Source organism: Pagrus major, chromosome 13, assembly GCF_040436345.1.
Source record: "Pagrus major chromosome 13, Pma_NU_1.0".
Classification (NCBI taxonomy): Eukaryota; Metazoa; Chordata; class Actinopteri; order Spariformes; family Sparidae; genus Pagrus; species Pagrus major.
In genome coordinates this window covers 17,403,502-17,424,939 of record NC_133227.1, presented here as the reverse complement: position 1 = coordinate 17,424,939, position 21,438 = coordinate 17,403,502, and the positions used below count along the sequence as shown (strand labels likewise).

Here is a 21,438-nt window from a genome sequence, read left to right as displayed (position 1 = left end):
GGGCCCCCCAACCTCTCACCCTACCGTCCCTTTCCTTCCTCTCCCTTCGTTTTGCCCCCTTTTGATTAAGATGTTTTAGGTGGCATCCTTAAACCCACAGTGGCGTCCTCACCCAATCAGGGCATGACCCCACATGGCCAACAGCCCCGAAAACTGGTGTCCAATGACCTGGACTCATCACTGGCCAATCTTGTTGGCAGTAAGTTCCCTTTTTGTGTAATCATGATCGTAGACATTTAATAAATGAAACTAATTGGAAAAATGTCATTGTCTATTCTACAATTTAATGTCTTGTGTAAATTAGATGTGTTGTTTTTGTGGCTGTGCATTCATCACTTTCCCCTGTCCTCTTTAGATCTTGCGATTGGCAATGGCACAGCAAAGAAGTGAGTGTACTCAAGTAATATTTAACTTCATCTACCTGACACTGCATACCAAACATGACTAACATTTTTTTACTTGATCTCTGTAGTGATCTTCACTGGAGTCAGCCTGGTGAGAAGAAGCTAACAGGTGGAACCAACTGGCAACCCAAGACGGCCCCTTCTACCACCTGGAACCCTGCAGCCATGGTAGGCCATCGCCTTGCTGTGCCTATCTGGTTTTACTCCCCAACCTGTAAACACCCAAGAAGCACATCAGTTGGGTTGAAAGCCCCCTTTCATGGTAGAGGCTCTTTTCTATAGTCTCTTACTCTATAGTAAGAATATGGGCACTTCAGTTCAGGCTGGACTAACTGATGAAAGTTATATTAATCAAATTACCACCATTTTGAATCTCATAATGACCTTAAAGGGCCTTTACCTACAGGAGGTTAACACCTGGTAACCCTAGGCTTCCCATAACTTGAACTTTCAAGAAGGTTGTAAAAAATAGGAAAGTTTATTTTTTTCCTTACTTTCAGTAGCTGAGATACACAAGCTTGCATCTGTGATAACTCTCTTGTTCTTTCACTACAGCAATTTTAATGAATGCTAAAATATTGACAATATCCCATTCATTTCTATACAGGCAGATTGTACAACTTTTATTAAAAGTCTTATCAAATTGTGATTAGCAAACTCAACCATATTCTTTATCAACAGGTCCCCAAGCAGCCTTTAATTTTCAAGTTTGTTTTACTGCAGCACTTTTGTAATAATTAATTACTAAAGAAAGACATGACATGATGTGACAATAATTAATTGATTGTATGTATTTTGTTATTGCTAATTGTTCTGTGTGAAGAATAATTGCACTGTGATGTTTAAAACAATCACAGAATGGACTACAATGACTAATGCACTTTTTATACTGTGTTATGGCTACAGGCAGGCCTATATGGGGAGTAATGTATGGTTATATTTTTGTAAAGGTGCACATCACTCTAAAAAGTCAGTAAAGTCAGTACAGTAGTTGAGTATTTCCATTTTCTGCTACTTCATACTTCCAAATTTATTTTATAACTTAAATTACTAGTTACTCAGCAGATTCAGATTATTCAGTGTTGATAGGCTATTACTTTTGACGTGTAAATAGTAGAAATATTTACATCAGATAGTGTTGAGGGTGGGGCATTGAGTGTGATCACAGAGTGGTCACTTATATATAGATATAGAAAGATGGCTGCATCAGAGCCAAAGTTGCTAATTTTTAAATTAATTTATTTTATCAGCAATCAGACAAAAAACACCAATACAGATAATGAAAAATGATGAATATTGGCCCTGATAATCGGCCCAGCCAATAATTGGTCCAGCCCTAGTTTTTATATTAAATATTCGATCTGTAGTCTCACTTTGGTAAAGTACTCAAAAAGAGCATCTGACAGTAATCCCGCAACAGTCCACCTTTTTACTGTTATCTCAATGCTTGTGATCATGCTGCAAGTATGAGCAGAGTTATTGATGATGTTGCAAAATGTCAGGTGATGATCCAAAGCTGATGGGCGTTTCTTTGTCAAAGCCATCATGAAAGAATTAGTCACTTTGAGGATGCTGATACAATATGAAGCAGATGCACACAACACAGCAGTCATTAAAGGATAATCCCTAACATGATACAAAAAACAAGCTTCGTCATTATTGACTATCTGAGCAACACTAAGTGAGTTGTCCTTTAAACAAATCAAACCCTGTCAGGAAGGAGGAATTCTGAAGGAGAGCTCTCAGTGCAATGACACAAGCACAGTCTGTGATAAAAGCACCAATTTTGGCACTGGCATCACGTCTGACTCATTGGTGACTCCCTCGCCAACGACTGAATAGTTAATGAAACTTATCCTTCCCAAGAGGGCCGGGCTTTAGACAAATCTGGGTTTGTTATCACTGCAGGGGCTGTTGGAGAAGCAAGGAGTGCTTAGAGATGGGGGTCTGTACTTTTCTCTCTAATCTTTCCTCAAGGGCTGCTGCACCTGCCCTCTAACCAACTTCTACCCCCAGGACTCACACCATGTCCTTTTTACTCTCCTTTAACACTGTCTGTCATTTCCCTGTTTTATTGCAGTCTTTTGGTAACATTTGATATCACTCATCTCTAGGTGGTGTGACAGTACACATTTGGCTGACTTTGGTAGAAAATCTCCATGCACACAGAATTTTGTGACAAATTTACCACTGACAGGACATCAATTACAATACGCATTGCTCACTGCGGGCGATGGCAGCAGATCACCACAGATTACCCCCCTTCCCACACATTTTCTTTACAAAATGCAAATAGTCTGGTTAGCTAAAGGCAGTCAGTCGCTACAGCCGAAGAGTATACTGAGCAGCAGTAAGTAGGGTTGGGCGGTAATGCGGTATCCTGGGGCATTTAAAAGTAGCAATGGTATCCCTTTCATTACCATCATGAAAAGATTCTGCTGCGCAATGTGTACATGTACATAATAAATGCCTTTAGAGTGTGTGTCCAGAAGCGCCACTGTTTGAAGATGCTATTAAAGTGATGACAGAACTTTTTGTACATAATGTGATTTGTCAAATGTATGTATACTTTTATAGTTATTGTTCTAGTAATCATTCTTGGTGTGGTCGACCCTTTATGGGTTACACAATTTGAATAAAAAACAATTCCTCCTGCTAAGCACCCTTTTAACTGTTAACATAACAGAAGTTGAACATGACATGACATGATAATTAAATTTGGTATTAAATCAATCCTTTCTGAAGCCTTCATCGTGACATATATCTGTATAAATGTTTAAAGGTTCATTTTAGTCACTGTAATGCAATGTTCGCTAAAGTCCAACTTAAATGTTATGATCTAATAATAAACTGAAATGTGAGCTGTGTCCTGATTTGGTAGAAGAAATCATCTTGTTTATTGTGTCACCTCAGGCACCATCTGTCATGACCTTCCCTGCAACCACACCAACGGGAATGATGGCATATGCAATGGTAAGTCAGCTGTTCAGCAGATTTCATTTCCACTCACAAACACACAGACTCTGCAAGCATGCAGAGAAGGAGGTTTTCTTATATTTTAGTCTGTAGCATCTTGTACATTAACGTCTTTTAATCTGGAAGCAGAATAAATGACATCCATCAATGTGCACAGTAGTTACTTCATCATCAAAGATGTTAATACTTTCATATATAATCTAAAACACAAATAGCCCTACACAATAGCCTTAGCCTGCTCAACAGGCTGAATTAAAGAGTCATTTAAGGACCTCATATTTTTTGGTTATCATCACTGAACAGGCTAGTTCCCCCCACTGCCATAGAGTTGTTGTTGTTAGAGCAGATGGAAATGGCAGCAATGACCCCTGAAACTTTATTTTCTTTGGGGGGGCGGGGGCAAGGATATTAATCATGCTATGCTTTCGTTTCTCTTCCATCAGCCTCCCCACATGGGTTCCATGATGATGACACAGCCAACTATGATGTACACCCAGCCTGTGATGAGGCCAGCCAACCCCTTTGGCCCCAATCCAGGTGCACAGGTAATGGATGACTACATCCCACTCCTTCCACGTCTTGACTTAGTAACCCAGCCTGTCTGAACTAGATAAACGTTTGTGTTCACTTCTTCCATAATACATGATAGTCACCTCAGCTCTGATGGGCCAGAGAATGTCTTTGTATTGGGTTGAAGAAAAATCAAGCAATTGGCTTTAATTATGGGTGTGTGTGCCAAATGTACCGGCAATTTCTATGAGATGGGACTTTTTGTGAGATTATGCACAAATGTGTTTAACTCAGTGATTGCTCTGGCTGTTGGGTTTCAGTCATTTTTCTCCACAACAAACCAAGTGCTCTCCACAGGTAAAGACTTTGTGTATTTTAAAGTTTTTAAATTTGAATTGAACTTATTAGAGCTATGGAATATGCTTCATCACTATATCTTAGCTTTTCTTACTCTCAGGTGTATAGACCACAGGTTAAATGTCTTTCTAAAAGACAAAAATGTCAAATTATTGGTTATTTTATCGGCTGAAAATAATCCATATTGTGTCCCTAATTTAACTCTTACCTTGTTTGCGCTTTTTGTGCCAATCACAGCACTTTCCTGCGAGATGCTGTCACAATTGACTCCCCAGCTGGCTGCTTTGCACACTCTGCAAATGTCTCATCTCCTACTGAATAAGGATTGGATGTGGGAGTTTGAGAACTACACTTGTAGTTTCATGCAGGCATGTGTTTTGACATGTCTTTAACACAACAATTGTGAAGTTGTGTACTTACATTTTACCAAATGTTTCCAACAATGTTCAAACCAAGACAAATCTCCAATATTATTCAAAATAATTGTACGTTTCATTTGGTCGCCTGTAGCTGTGACTTCCTTGAAGACAATCAGAGTAAACATAATGTGAACGAAACTTTATAACATATCCTCCCCGTAAACATTTTTGCCTGAGTCACATACTGTACATACACTGCTCAAAAAAATTAAGGGAACACTTAATGGTCACAGTATAACACAAAGTCAGTTTAACTTCAGGAATATCAACATGTCCATTTAGGAAGCACAAGTGATTGTGATCTGGAATCTTTATTTTCAGTTTATATTATTTAAACTTGCCTAACCCTTACCTGCATAAAGGCACCAGAATAAAGACTTTTTTAAAAAGACTTTGAACATGAAAATGACAGTTGTCAGGGCATAAAACCAATGATCTGGTGATCTTTAACAAGTCCTGATGTGATAGTCTAACAATGGCAAAGCCGTCAGAGTTGGGAAAAAATATTTAAATTGAATCTTGACGTCATATGTCCGAAGTCTGGAGGCTGATCTGGAAAAACTGGGTCTACAGTTATTTTCTGTTTTTCTAAAACGAGAGTTGACACTGTTGTTTTTCTTTTCTTACCAGATGCAGTTTATGTAACCTGGGGGGGGCAGTCTTCCCATTTAAAGATGATTCATGACAAAGTTAACTTCTAATGAACTCACCTCTCTCTGAGAATGAAAGGCCCAAATAAGACTTGAATAAAAAATTATGGTGACTGGGAGCCGCTCAGGCCATCTCAGAGAGGCATCGCAGTGGACATTGTGCCTGTTTAAGTCATAGAAGATGACGAAGAAGAAGAAGCGTGCCTGCTGCCATTCAAAACCATGTGGACAGGGATCAGCCCCTACTGTATCCTGGACTCAGAGAAAAACAACACCCAATGGAAGAGCTTTCTGACATCACTGTTGATGTACCTGGAAAAAAACAAACACATTTAATTGGGTTGTTGTCACACTGTTTGGGTTGTCATTTATTGTTCCTCTTTCTCCAGATGAGGCTTTGAGTCACTCTTTTGATTATTAATCATGGTTACCTGCTTAAAGTTTCCCCAGATTAGGAAAACAATTGCAGCTCCTCTTCATAGCACATATTTTTGTTTTCTTTCTTTTTTGTGTATTGTTTGGAGTAGACATTCCTTGAGTATTGTTTGTATTTATTTATGATTACCTACAGAGAGGATGACATTTTTAAAAAAAATGTAAATGTAACTAGTCACTGACCTCCTGCTTGTGGAAGGTCTTCAGGTTTATACATAGGTATGACTGATTGTAGATTTGGATTTTGAGTGATTGAGATGATTTTTCTTTTTTTTTTAAAGTTAATATAAAGTTTGAAGAGATGACACATTTTGCTGTTGGGGCACTAAATATTCTCTGTACTCAGATGATGCCTTGTACAGTTATCTGTGTGTATGAACATAATAATTCATTAACACTGTCAAATTGGTGGGGTCAATTTCTATGAATTTGGTGTGGGGACATTTTTCACATCAGCAAAAGCACTACATTTTGTGATTGAGGCAACACTGCTTTGGAAAGGAATCTGCATTTATGCTTATGACGCTTTTGGCATGCCATTTATTCTTACATTTAACAAAGCTGCTGGCTGCCCTTTTCCAACTTAAATGTGCAGGGTCTCTTTCATGCTCAGATCATGTTTCCATAGGCCAGCACTGTTTGGACAATCTGGGGGCATTGGGAGGATTTGGCTGTATGTTCAGGGCAGACTGGTAACAGAGGGGCGGTAATGTGGGTGGGGTCGTGGGCATGCTAGTTGTGCAGAAGAATAGAGCACTGTTGATCGGTGCTTTGTGTAAATAAACGTATCCTGCCATCACACAAATGGGCGAGTGCAAGCATGAAAGATGGTCTGGACATAAACGCGACCCTTACTACATTAACTGAGCATAATTTCTGCGTTGTCCCTGCAGACTATATTTTTGTTTGTTTGATTTTTCCAATAAAGTGCAAGCTTCGACATTTTGGTTCCTTTGTTTTTTCTTCAATATTTATTGCTTTCAACAGATTTTCTCAAAGTTGTCTTATGAAAAAGGCCATTTTTACCAGCTCCCTGAGGAAAAACAAAAACCTGAACCTGTTCATCTTCATACTGTCAGAAGCTAATGTTTTGAGACACACAACACACTGGGATTCCTCTTCATTACCCACCGTTGTACTGGTGAAGCCAATCACGAGATATGCCTGGTCATATTCTTATTATTCTTCATTTTGGTAGATGTCACATTTGATGTAGATTTATCGTCTGCTTTATGTTTACGTGGAAGTCCTTTCACAGACTTGTCTGTGTTTTGCTAGTGGTGCAGAACCATGCTTCATTTATTAAGTTTCTGGTGCGTACCAGAGACTTTTCTGAGCACACTGGAACATTTCTTGAGAGTAAGGGAAACTGTTGTGCTCACGCAATACTTTTTCTGGTGCACAGCCACACTCAGTACTTTCTCGTGAGTGTGTGAAACTTTTTCATGCACACAGGGTAGTTTCTGGTTCACACCATAAACTCAGTGTTCTTTTTTCTTTTTCCCATGTCCCCTTAGGGGCTTCGTAGACATCAGTTGGAAGTGTATGACTATTTATTGAGTTTGGCAACAGAACAAGATGACAGCGATTAGACTCAAGAGATGTAAAGCCTCTGCATGAAGTGTAGGCCCATTAACTTGGATAGGGCAGGATCCCGGAGGTCTAGTTGTGGAGCAAAGCCAGCAAGTGGCTGATGGAAAATCCTTCCAACCTGAAGGGAAGGTCAGACTCATGACAGGAAATTTTTTCATCACTTGTCTTATTGTGTAGTGAGTGTGTTTGTCTCTCAATTGTATCTATATATAATCAGGAATATAGACTACAATCTTCAACCAAGAAATAAATGCAGTAGGCCTAAGCAATGTCAAGGAATATCATCTTTGTTAAGAGACCAACTTATTAGAAATGTATGCCTGAAGACATGGTTTTGTAATTTCCTGCAAGGTGATCTAGATTTATTTTTGGTACTATTCTACTAAGTTTTATCTGATATCACCATGCTCGCATTGTTCCTAGAATATCATAACATTTTTCCAGGACTGTTATTGCAATTGACCCATCACTGTGTTGCTTTGCAACTCCTTCCTGGAACATCATAATTAATGTTGCTTCAGGACCATCATCTCATCTCAACAAAGAAAAAGCAACAAAGTCTGCATTTTTTGCAAGCTTATGTGGCTTCATGGGTTGAGGACTCACTCAGGAGACTGGGGTTTTTATCCTAATTAAACCTATTGTTATAATGGTTACTTATTATTTTAGGAGTTTCTTTTCAGTTTTCTGTTGCTGTTAGTTATGTTTAGGGAACTTAGTGTCAGTTAAAATGGACCCTTTCACAACATTTAACACATATTTGCAAGGTTTTAGGGGTGCCATAGTAGCTCAGTTGGTATAGCGTGCGCCCCATGTACAGAGGCTGTGTCCTTTCCGCAGTGGCCCAGGGTCGACGTCTGAACAACACGATATCAGATCATGCATGTGACTATACACACTTTTATCTGTACAATTATGTCACTTTTTAGAGGATGTCCTCTAAAAGCCTATTGCAATGATACAGTATAGAATTGTGCCTCCATACTTCCATAACATTGTGTAAGTTGAGAAACAGATTTTTAAAAGAAACATTTAGTAGTTAGTTCAGATAACTCTGATGACATCTGCATTTGTTTATGAATTAGTAGCGTGGTGCTACCTGGCAAGTAAAATTTGCAGGGTTCTTAATGGCAACATACAGGAACTACTGGAGTGGAATTTGTGGAAAGGGAGAAATTATCTTAGTGGTGAAGGGTCCTTGGCCCTTGGGTTGCATAGTCCCAGCCTTCATCATTAGGGAGGCTTCTGCTGCTGATTCCGCAGGTGCAGTAGCTCATCCATGTGCAGCATACATACGCAGACACACATACACAGAAAGACCTTGATAAAAAAGCAACATCCTGCTTGGCAAAGCCTCTCTACCAGCAATAAGAAGGTTCTTTGTTGAGCTGCTGCTTCCCCTTATTTTGGATGCAGCAGTAGAAAGATGCAAGTGTGTGATTGTGTGAGACGCAGACTTTCATGATAGAATTAATTGGTGACTTAATAAAAGCCTTACTGTTGAACTGAGGCCTTCCTTTTCACAGCTATCTTCAGACAGTTAACCTCATTTGACTTTTCCCATCCTGGAAAAAATAGGATGTCATTCATTGGTTCAAAACCGCTTTGGACTGTGTCCTCTAGATAAGGATTCTCAGGAAAACAGAAAAATAAATGTACGGTATAAAATCTTTCAACAGAAGTATGCTGGTATTTTTTAACAGGTATTTAACATTGAGTGTGCTGAAACCCATTTTCACTAACAAGCTCATAAACAGGGTTATGAAAAAATTTAACTCACAAATTTCCATCATGAATGTTGAAGAAGAAGAAAATCTCTGCCCTTCTCCCTCTGCCAAGCAGTAACTAAAGGTCCAACGGCATAAAGATGAAACCTCAGTCTGTTCCAGCCCCTTTCAGATTCTCTGTGGCAGCCCTCTAAGCCATCCCTGTCACTGTGAACCACTGTGGAAGGACATGGACAGTTATCCCTAATGATGTCGGTAGCAGGAGGTTTGTTTGGCTGTCAATGCTAAAAACAAACACTGTGCCTGAAGGCAGAATGCACGTCATAATGATGTTGCCATACAGTAGACCAACTGTTCTGGTGCTCATCAAGGGGTGCTGGATAAACTAAGGCAGAGATGGTGGCTACTGTCAAAGGAAAATGTGAAGTGCATTCCCTTTGCAAAAGTTTGTCAGGTTGTTTTAACACCAAACTAGCTGGCAAACAGGAAACTTGCAAAATAGTCAGGTGAGAAATGATATAGCTTTCTTTAAAAACAATGTCAATGCAGCAGTAAGCTCCAAAAAATTTATCTTTTAAGTATTTAATGTAACTCCTCTGGTGCCAGTAAAAATGCCATGTATTATGACTGACAATCAGTCAGCCTTTCAGAAATGTGAACAGCTTCAATGGTGAAGCAGTGGACTAGTAAAGGATGGAGCTCTACTGCCACCTTGTGGTCTACATGTACAGCTGTTGGAAGAGCTATGATTGGTGGCTTAATAATGTGTGCTACTGAGTTTATGTTATGTGTGTGTTCTTATGCTGCATTACAGACAACTCAGAACTCAGATATTTCCAACCTCCTACTAGGAACTCCAGCTGAACTCAGAATTCTTACTTATACTTGGAGCACCAACTCCATGAGAGGGAGCAGCTGTCTGACATGACACAACATTTGTAGACTGCAGTATTGGTATAAGGCAAGTGAAAGGAATATTTAGATATGTTTCTAAGTATAAAGGTACAGTTAAATAATAAAGTATAATGGTGTCTGTAACCTCATGTGCTGTTTTCCTCCACCATTTGGTTTATATGTGCAAGGACGCTGCACTGCTGAGCGTGCAATTGTGTTTACACTTACCAAAGAGACATCATTTTGTTACGGTCAACCAAGTTTTTGTTAACTTTTGGCGTTATGCACCTGGAATGCTCTGAGGTCAGACATTAGAAATTTCAACTACAAATTTCCAACCTCTTTCTTTGACGGGAATGCAGTATTAGTGCCCATGTTGTTACTCTATGCTGTTCATTTATTGATTGGTTGAAATTATTTTCTTGTTGGCCATATGGGGGCAGCAGAAAATAGTTGTGAACACAACATTGACATATCGTCAACTATTAGGTTGACATTGTGAACTTGTTTGGAAACAGTTGTGTGTTTACACATCTCACAGTTAAAGAGGAGAGTCCAACTGATGAATCTACAGTGGCTATAAAAAGTATTCACCCCCTTAACTGTGTTTGCCTTTTAATGCCTTTATAAATGTATTCATGATCAATATAATTTGGCTGTTTTGACAAAAAAAAATAAAAAAAATAAACAGACACCAAACACAGCACATGACCACAAACACACCATCCCTAATGTGAAGCATGGTGGTGGCAGCATCGTGCTGTGGGGATGCTTCTCTGCAGCAGGCCCTGGAAGGCTTGTAAAGGTAGAGGGTAAAATTAACTCAGCAAAACATAGGAACATCCTGGAGGACAACCTGATTCAGTCTGCAAGAAAATTATGACTTGGGAGAAGATTTATTTTCCAGCAGGAGAATGAGCCGAAGCATACAGAGAAAGCTACACAGAAATGGTTTAAAGACAACAAGGTGAATGTTCTGGAGTGGCCGAGTCAAAGCCCAGACCTTAATCCAACAGAGAATTTGTGGCTGGACTTGAACAGGGCTGTTCAACGATGGTGACAACTGATGGAGTCGAAGGCCTGAACACGGACGCCATGGTAGCTGTGTCTCTGTTGGACAGGTAATGAGCTGGTTTGTTTTGTTGGGGGAATGTATTATTACTCTGCATTATGTAGTCAACGTAGCTAACGTTAGCTCCTTATGTTGCTGTCGTATGTATTAGCCCAACACTAACATCGTTAGCGTTGTTAGCTTGTAGCTAACGTTAGCTAGCTAGCTATGATAGACTACTGCTGTATGAAACACATTTACATGTTACGTCACCGTTTACACACAGGCCAACGTTTACACGTACTGTGGATCTGATCCATATAGCAGTGTTCACACACTGACTGCTAGTCAGACGAGCTGTATGTGAGAGGCGGACTAATTCTTGTGTGCTACACGTGTGAAAGGCCAAGTCCACTGTTCAGAGGTCCTGGGAAGATAACATATATCTGTGAATATAGTTTGCATTGTATTTGTGAGCCGATGTTGTTAGATGGTATTTACATGACGTTCATTCATATTTACTTTGAACTGGATGTTTTACAAATGTGCTGATTTTGCCTATTTCTGTGTCCTATAGTTATGAGAGGGACACATCAACTTCCAGCCTTGAAGCGTCAGTTCACAGCAGAACCATGCGCTGATGTTTCCACTATTTCTGCAGGGTCTCTCTCTGACAGGTGAGTGTAACTTGACGCTGATAGCAACATGGATCAGACCATTGTTATTCATGTAATGTGTCTTTGATGGATACATTTCATATATACATTTGTCCTTCTTTCATATGAAGTTGGTTTGCTTTATGTGCGTGAATGTGCTCCTTAGCAGGGATACAATACAAAAAGAAATGGCATCATCTCATTAGCTGCACCAGGAAAATGCTTCAAGTACTGGTCCTCACAGGCACGTGTTAGCCTACTGCTAATTGCACTAACTATTGACTATTGCATACACCAATCAGCCACAACATTAAAACCACTGACAGGTGACGTGAATAACATTGATCATCTCATCACAATGCGATGTTCTGCTGGGAAACCTTGGGTGCTGGCATTCATGTGAATGCCACTTGACACGCACCACCCACCCAAACACTGTTGTGGACTAAGTACACCCCCTCATCACAACAACACTACCCGATGGCACTGGCCCCCCAGCAGGACAATGTGCCCTGACACACACAAACACTGCTCAGGAACAGCTCGAGGAACACAATAAAGGGCCCAAGGTGTTGACCGGGCCTCCAAATTCCCCAGATCCCAATCTGATCGAGCATCTGAAGGACGTACTGGAGCAGGTCTGATCCATGGAGGCCCCACCCCCCAACATACAGCATTTCCATTACAATAGTGCTCCCTGCTTGAAGGTGTGGCTTTAACTGATGACGTGCTTGGCTTGTGTAATGGTCAGAGGAGCGGCTGTGAACACTCTTCCTCCCTGCAGCACTATTGAAAAAAAACAAACAATTAATTTAGTGGCAAACCTATTCATTCATCATTTCCTATAAATTCTTCACAATAAAACTCCTCTGTTATTTTGTTATTTAAAAGCATTTATTATGAAGCAGCAAAATCAGGAAATGCTGGGTTTTCAGTAGCAGTAACTTAACACAAGCATTTTACAAGTGTGTGAGAGAGCTTTTCATCTGTATATGTGAGCAAATAATTTTTCAGCTGTTTGAGTGTTTCAGTTGTATGTGTAAAAGCATTTCACTTGTATGTGTGTGTGGTTTTCAGGTTAGTATGTAAATGAGTTTGTCTTCATATATGTATGTGAGAGGTAATTCTGAATATGTTCCTAACGGCCCCATATCTGCTGCCACCAGGTTGCCCTGTTATTGCTCTTCAGTATAAGTCCAGAGATAGTGCAGTTTCGACAGCCAAAGTGGTTGATGTGTTTACCAGGGCAACGACAGCTCACAATCCGCTGTATCAGCTCCGTCCCTGGCTGTTTGTTTTTACAAACCAACCGCAAGAAAACCTCAAGCACAACCCATGACCACCACACAACCACCACATACAGTTAGGAAATAGAATGCTAGGTAGACTACCAGTGCCACAAAATTCTCCTATAACTGATGGATTATTATTTCCTAACTGTATGTTCAGTGGTTATCTGGTGTTAATGGATTGTGCTTTTTTTTCAAAAGTTAAAGTAAAAAAAACTTAATTTAATTTATATTTTAATTAATGATATTAAATCAAATCATTCTAGTCAAACAAAAAACAAATAACTTTCTAAAACCTTATTTATTTCTAAGTCCCTTCTCAATCAAAAAATATTCCCTCCCCATCACTTTGAACAGTGAAATACTGACAGCCAAACTACAACATCACACTGTACGTATGTCTGCCTGTTTGCAGAATATCTCAGTTGTAAACAGATTCAGGTGTGTAGATTTCTTGTTCCCACCCACTATTTGAATAAAGATCCATCGAAATGAATCAAATACTCAACATAAAATGAACACAGAAAAATAATTTGAGTCATAATTTCTCAAGGCAAGTCTTAAACTTTTAAGTCCAAGTCGAGTCTCAAGTCATTTATCTCCTGTTAAGTCAAGTTGCAAGTCATTAAAACAGTGACTTGAGTCAACCAAGCCCGGATCTCTACCGGGAACATATACTGTCTGATACATTTTATTATTATTATTTTGTCATAGGTATCCATCTAATAGAACATCTAATGATAAGGATAACAGTATAATGCTAGTCACACAGCTTACATTTTCACAGAGTAGGCACTGCATTCTCAAGGTTCTGAAAAGCAGAAAACACCATCATTAAATTAATAATAAAAAATAAGACTTTGAAAACAAGTTCAAATCAAAGCAATGAAGAACAATGTAATAAAAATGTTTCAGTGTGTTGAGGAATATATATGTTTCCATTCATGTCGACATGAGCTTTTCAGCAGGCCGGTTGTAACAGGCTGTACCTGAAGGCAGACCTTCCAGCTGCTCTCTGCTGCCTCCTGCTGCTATGTGTGTGCAGCTCCTCCCACCTGCTGCAACTCAGAATCCAGTTGGAGTTTAGTTTTCACTCAGCAAAGGAGGGACTGCGAGAGGTGAGCAGACTGCTTTCTAACTTTTCACTTTTCACAGTTACTCAGTTACTAAATTATATACTCCAAATTCCCCTCTATGTTGTTATTCTTAAACTGTTGACGACAGTGGGTTGGGATGACAGTGCAGTTTCAGAGAAATGTTGAGTGAAAGTCACAGCAAAGGAAGGAAGTATTATTTTCTGATCAAAATGAGCAGTGCTGTTGGTCAGAGCAGTCAAAAGCTACACATTCTGTAACTATCAAGTGGTGACATAGCAAATTGCACCTGTTACAACAAACTCAATATATATGTCATTGTATAAACTTGTTTAAACCCCCAATAGGAATATGGTGTATCTCTTTAACTTTAGCAACTAGATTAAATTAAACATTTAAATTAACATTTAAATACGGCTAAACTCAGATCCCCAGCCAGCGCTGCTGGGCTGCACTGGACTGTTTGGACAGAAATGTGCCATTTGATGTTTTGATCTGAATATGGAGACAGTTATATTAACTGAACATGATATGAACTGCAGTACTCTGTCCATATAATGGTCATAGTTAGAGTCAGAGGATAAAAACATTGTTTTTCTGCTGTTAACTTCCAAACGTCTGCAGTCAGTAATTATTAACCAGATGTCTGCCTCACATTTACTAACCCACAGAGAGATTGCTGAATGCACATCTATATAATTTTAACCACGTCTTTACATGAAGTGAATTTATTTTCATTAGGGCTGCAAATAATGATTATTTTCATTATTGATGAATTTATTGATTATTTTCACAATTAATCAATTAATTGTTGAGTCTATAAAATGTCAAAAAAATAGTTGAAAAATATTCATCAGAATTACCCGGAGGCCAATGTGACGTCTTTAAATTGTTTATTTTGTCCAACCAACAGCCCAAAACCCAAAGACTCATGTTTTTGCTCTTTAATGCTTCATTTTGACTTAGTATTCAGTAAGCGCAAATGACACCAAGCAAGGATTTGTATCCACACTTCAGCTTTGAATCTTTGAAACCTGGTGCTACAGAGACAGAGGAAACAAAGTGAGGTACCAGGCAGGAGTTAGTGTAATGGCATGTTTGGTAGTTAATCCCTTGTCAGGTAATCACTTTGACAGTATATTTACAGTATATTTGTAGAAATCTTTATTAAATCTTAAGACAGACAGTGATGAGGAAATCACGGCTACCACAACAAGGAAACAGATCTTTTATCTTTCAGCTTAGAAAACAAGACAAGCAACATTCTTCTTTGTAAAGAAAGAACATACTCGTGATTACAACCTTCCTAACTTGGGTAATAAATAAACAATGGCAGCCTGTGTGACCACAACTATTTATACAACAAAGTCACAATTGCATAACAACCATTCCCGTAGTTGTAGCTGATTGACATTATTTGTTTTTGGTGAGAACATTTAATAAATAGAAGTGTGCTTCTTTTAACACATTAGAGTATTTTTCTATACATAAAAATGTGAACCTATGTAGCGCTGCAGAGATAAACAACCTGAAGTTGTGTCCTTGTTTCATTATAATTCTGTATCCTTGTTAATCAGGCAGACATCATAACCTTGCTGTCTTTGTCAAACACTGATGAATTTTCTTAGAGATACTGTATTTTTGTTGTTCTGTGGCGTACAGAAGAATAACACAGAGTAATAGTCAGTGGGAGGAAGGAGTATGAAAGAAAGAATGCTTTTAAAGAGAATATTTGGCAGTTTGTGAGCATTACATGTCCAGGCAAAGGAGCATGTTTTATCAAGCTGCTGTAGTGACATCAGTCTGAAGACTGATCAGTGCTCTGTACTCTAACAAGATGTGTCTATACATGTTTTTATTGTGGACTGCTCTCAAAGACACAATGACTGAAACAAGATTTTCTCTGTCAAGTTTCATGAGGTGATTTTTGTTTTTTTAATTGAGAACTAATCTGCTGCATGTTTTACTAATATCATCTGATTCCATTTCACATTCAGATTTCATTTCCCCATTCTGCTTAAAATGAACTTAAACAAGGAATTGATCATCACAATTGTTGCTAATTAATTTGCTTGTTTATTGACTACAGTTAATCAATCCATTAATAATTTAGGCCAATAAAGGGAGGTACCCAGCAGAAGTAAGTTCATTATATTGCAATGTGTCAGATATAGACAGAAACGTTATGAACAGAGTGTGAAGAAACAACAGTGTTGATGTTATGTCAAAGATTTCTATGTACTGTGTTGCAGAGATGTCTACTTAAATTAGCATGCTAACCAGCTGGCCCCAGCCCATCACAATAGAATCACAAACTCAGGAAAGAAATACTAAGATGAGCTTAATTGCCTTGTTAACTCATCGTAATACAAACTTAATTTAAATCCTCAGTTCACAGCGTAAGATGTGAAAATATTCCAGCTCACCCACTGCTGATGCCCGACTCTCTCTCTCTCTCTCTCTCTCTCTCTCTTCTGACGCCTCATGCCTCTCCTGTCCCCGGCCACTCTTCAGGTAAACTTTAGGGCCACTGGCTCCATGGCTCACTGAGCCATGAGCTAATTAGCTAACATACATGCCAACATGCCTGATTTTCACAGGACTCTCCCTATTATTAACCCTTTCTCCCACTGTGCTCCTGATTGGAAATTTCCCCTGTTAATCTCTCAATTTCATAGTGATACACCAGAAAATCCCTTTTTTTCACAACCTAATATTGGCAGGTATGAGCTTACAGTAGTTAGCTTAAGTCAAGGATAGGCCATATTCTGGCCATATTCTACAAATTACTCCTTTAATTGTTTAATCTTCAGTTTTCTCAAGGAAGTCTGACTGTGATGAGGACATAAGTCATATCACAGCTACCACAATAAAGGAAATAGGTCTTCTGCTCTTCTATTACCAATCTATTGGGGAATACTTACAGAGAAACAGACTCTCTCACATTCTTCTTTGAATCTTGGATAGAAATTCCCCTTGATTCTTGCTGTATTCTTTTAGACACTGGTCTACAAAGGGTCAAAGATGGCTGCAGAAAACAACTCCAGCTTAAGTGTAAAAGCAAAAAGTTCCTGATGGACAGCACATATCACCCAGTTTATGTAAACCATTGACACTGACTTGACTTGGGAGAACAGAACAAGGCGTTCAGCAGCGTGAAAAAGAAACTGCATGAAGCACGATAAAAACTCAGTGCCATGATCGACCTGAGTTTCCTGTCGGAGGAGGAGCAGGAGACCATCCTGGCTGTGTTGAGAAGAGATGCTCAGCTGAAGAAAGCTGAGGAGCAGCGTGTCCAGTGAGTTCCTTGTGTCAGCTGCTCTATGTTTCAACAGATCTGGGTGGGAGTACTAACTTGTCTCCAAGTTTGATCTGTTACAGTCAAGACTTTGTAGAAAGTACATGCATTGGCTCCCTATAAGCTCCAGGTGCAAGTGATCATTCTGCTTACAGCACATATATACCTGGGTTTTCTTGTAGTAGATTTTTGCAAAGAGACTAAATTATATTCTTCATTTGCTTATACTATCTTATACTATACTACTTATACTGAAGAGCAATAACAGGGCAACCTGGTGGCAGCAGATATGGGGCCGTTAGGAACATATTCAGAATTACCTCTCACATACATATATGAAGACAAACTATACTAGTGACTATCCATTTCCCTCTTACGTTTCTGTATTCAGGACCCTCCAGAAGACAGTCAGTGACAGGGGCCAGCTGAGGTATATGACTGGAGAATGGTTCTACGAGACCAAGCAGCTTCGCCATCAGGATCGCATCCATGGCTCTGACATCATCAGGGCCTCCATGAAACAGAAACACACACAGAAACCGCTGACTATATGTGAGTCTGCTATGTGCAGCATTGGTTCACTCTCTCTCTCTCATGAGCATGATGCCTTCAAATACAGGTTCAGTGAGATCTAAAACAGCGTCCCTCAGTATCTAACCATGGGAGGAGTTTTCTGGCTTTGTTTTCATGGTGTTTACGTGTGTACAAAAAGCTTCAAGGCCTCAGTGAGAAGAAAAATAATCTGTTTTAAGTGCTTCTCCTTTGGAAGAGCCTTTAGTGAACAGTTACCTGGCTGAGGTTCATAAACTGAAACAGAAAATGATCAACAATGTGTTTATATGCCACTGAAACTGCCAAGTAGGCTGCATTGTACATTTCTTCACGTCAGGATGCAGATGTTTCATTACATCTGGGTTGTTTTATATGAATTTGTCAGGTAATTATTGGGTAACTATGTTGGAATGAATATAAAAAGCATGTGTTACAATGAATGGTTACCTTTCTTTAACAGTAGCTGTTTGTTGTGTGCTGCAGTGGAACTCTCCCAGATGTTGCCTGAGAAGCCGAGTTTTGTCAGCAGTGAGAATAAAGAAGTGTTCGTCCCACCTGTTCTCTGTGGAATCCTTCAGGAGCCTCAAACAGAGCTAAGCAATGAAATGTGAGTACACAGAACCAAAGCAGGAAGTAATTTGAAAGAGGAAGTAACACATCCATCACATCACATCAGTACATTTACTATTATATTTACGACTATACTGTACTATCCTGAAGTGCAATTTCATTTTCTGCTACCTTTTACTTCCACCCCACTACATCTCAGACAGAAATGTTGTACTTTTTAGTCCACTGCATTTTTTTTTTTTTGATAACCTTACTTATTAGAACTTTGTCGATTGAGATTAATAATGCATCAGTAATTATAATCTACAGTAGTAATACCCCTTTCACACAAGTCCCACCAACACCCGCTACCATCTGGTTTTGTCTTTAATGGGAAAGGGTACAATCGGCATTAATCCAGCGTAAATGACTCTGCTGTAGTCACGGGTGTTTATTGGCTCCAGCTTCCAATGATGAAACCACAACACCCGGGGGACAGGCTCTGTCCCCCCCCACGATGCTTTTATGTGTGTTGACGTGAAGGCCGCTGGCTTGTTAATACTTGTCCATCTGTCTCTGTTCAAGTTCCACTTGAACATTGCTCAGTTGGTGCTGAATTTAAAAGAGAGACTGAAGTAGATGATATTAAAAAGTAACCACAGTGATGTTGTCAGTAGCTTCTGTCACCACACAAGGTTTGCCAGCTGCCTGATCAGTACTGCGAATGTGCAACTCTCAACAGAGATGAAAAAAAAAACCGAGATGTCTGACTTGTAGTTAGATGTAGTTACTTTCATCATCTGCCCTGGAAAAAATTAGAATGTTGGGGATTCAAACTTTTTAAATCAAGGTTAAGGTCTCCTGGATGTAGTCTGATGAGAAATATGATCTACAGCTTTCCACTGTTTTTCTGGTGTGTTTGTGATCCACGGCTCTGACATCATCAGGGCCTCCATGAAACAGAAACACACACATAAACCGCTGACTATATGTTAGTCTGCTCTGTGCGACATGCTATCTGATTTGGCATACTTTACTTTTACTTGCACTTTTACAGTACTTTTGGTACTTTCAGTATATTTTGATATTGCCGTATTTAGAGCCCAGAACGTTTAGTCTTAGGAACTACTTTTCAAGAAACTAAGGTTCCTTCAGCCCAGTGTCAATAAGGCCTGGACTTCAATGTAGGTCCATCCATTGTATTTTTTCTTCTGTAACTCCATGTTGCTAAGTTCCTGTATGTTTTTTATTTACTACCCCCCGAGCAGAGACTGTTTCGGGTAGTAAAGTAATGTCTCCGGATCTTAATTAACACCTCGATCCCTGTGGTGGCACTGAGTTCCTTAAAGGTTCTTTGTCCCTGGGGAAAGTTCCTGTGGTCGAAACGCAGCTATTGTTGCTTTGTTTCTGCTGGATATGTGCATAAGCAACTGTTTGCTCACAAGTTCAGCAGTGCTGAGTTTACAGCTTGTTTCTGCTGCAACAAGAGTATTCACCTTTTAAAGGGGTTATTTCCTCGGCCAAGGAAGTTATGTTTTCACATGTGTCCGTTTGTTGGTCGGTTGGTTTGTCAGCAGGATTACACAAAAACTACTGAGCAGAAATCCATGAAACTTGGATGGAGGATGGTTTTGGGCACAGAATAGACCCCATTCACTTTTAGTCAGGATCCAGGAGTGACTGATCCAGGAATTTTTACTCACTTTCTTTAACATTGCTAGATATTTGCTGGATTGATTTTACATTTTTATTAATTTCACAAGGAATAATATATGGATCTTGATCTGCGAGTGAGTACAATTTTACATGGATCCTAGATCAGGTGACCTTAGATTATAGTGCAGCAGTTATGGGTGGTTTAAAATGATGAGTGATACAGGACTATCGAGTTTGATATTGGATTAGGCTTGATTGCATTAACGGGGACTGTTGGGCCTTGGTGGAGGTATGTGCTCAACTGTGTGCCATTCTAGTTTGCTAATGACATAGATTTACATATGATGTTTGAATGCATCCAAAGAAGGTAGAATATTTGTCCAATCACTCATCATGTTGTTTTAAAGTATAAGGCTAGTGTAATTCAATTAAATTGTTATTATTAACAAATCCAACAACAGGACTGAGATCGTGAGATTGATAATGTGAGTTTGTGATGAAGCTCTAAGGCGCAGACATTTTGGGCTCTGGATAGCCAAACAATAGTTGTAAGTAGTATACATTCATTCTTGAGCTGGCTCTGCTCATGATATTTGTTGACAAAAAGAGACATAGAATATCACCAAACTTATCCTTATTCATACAGTTCCTTTTGTTGTGGCACTCCAGCCATTGTTCTTCAGCAAGTTCAAAACTCTGTTTTGGTTCACATAAAGCCTACTGCCTACTACAGCATTCAGTAATCTCAAAAGTATACATTTTAATCTCTGTACACATTTAGAAAACAGTAACTTTGCATGATATGAATATGAGGTCTGTTTAGTTTGTTTTTGAGTGCCATCACATGCTGCGCGAGTAGAGCAGATTATTTGGGTGTGATTGCTAGTGAGTGGAGTTGTGCACAGTAAATGGATACTTACTAATTGGCTCCATAGTCCTCAGTAATCGTCTTATAAGGTCACATCTCACATGCTTGTGTTTCCCCACTGCGTCTGAGGAATGATTACACTTTTAAATGTACACATTCTGCCTGACTCATTTGAGAGGTCTTACAAACAGCCATATTAACTGTCATTATTAGTCCTGAAACATGCTCTATGATATGTTTTGTTGCAGCTTGGACAGCCACTTGGACTGGCACTTTTTAAATTATTATTTTTGAGAGAAAGAAGGAGTTTGAAGTTGCACATCCTATCTACAGAAATTGTAAACACATCTTGTAATCTTGTAATCCGTTTATTCCAATAGATATCAAAATCAGAACCTTTATGAAGCACCACAAGATGCACCTAAACCAGTTTTACTTTCACCAACTAAGGTAAGATCCT

The 21,438-nt window shown here is 39.3% G+C and overlaps 1 protein-coding gene across 12 annotated transcripts in view; it reads left to right on the top strand.

Moving 5' to 3' along the window:
* The window catches only part of picalma (phosphatidylinositol binding clathrin assembly protein a), a 75,618-nt gene extending 68,927 nt beyond the window's left edge, over positions 1 to 6,691 (top strand). For 2 of the 12 annotated variants that reach the window (XM_073479142.1, XM_073479139.1), the window contains 6 exons: positions 101 to 199; positions 356 to 386; positions 473 to 572; positions 3,318 to 3,377; positions 3,824 to 3,925; positions 4,211 to 6,691. In XM_073479142.1, coding sequence (XP_073335243.1) covers positions 101 to 199; positions 356 to 386; positions 473 to 572; positions 3,318 to 3,377; positions 3,824 to 3,925; positions 4,211 to 4,639 — 821 coding nt within the window. In that variant the 3' untranslated portion in view covers positions 4,640 to 6,691. Of the gene's footprint in view, positions 1 to 70; positions 200 to 355; positions 391 to 472; positions 573 to 3,317; positions 3,378 to 3,823; positions 3,926 to 4,210 lie in introns of those variants that run through there. The other 10 variants (XM_073479141.1, XM_073479137.1, XM_073479140.1 and 7 more) reach the window with 8 other exon arrangements.
* The last annotated feature ends 14,747 nt before the right edge of the window (positions 6,692 to 21,438 follow it).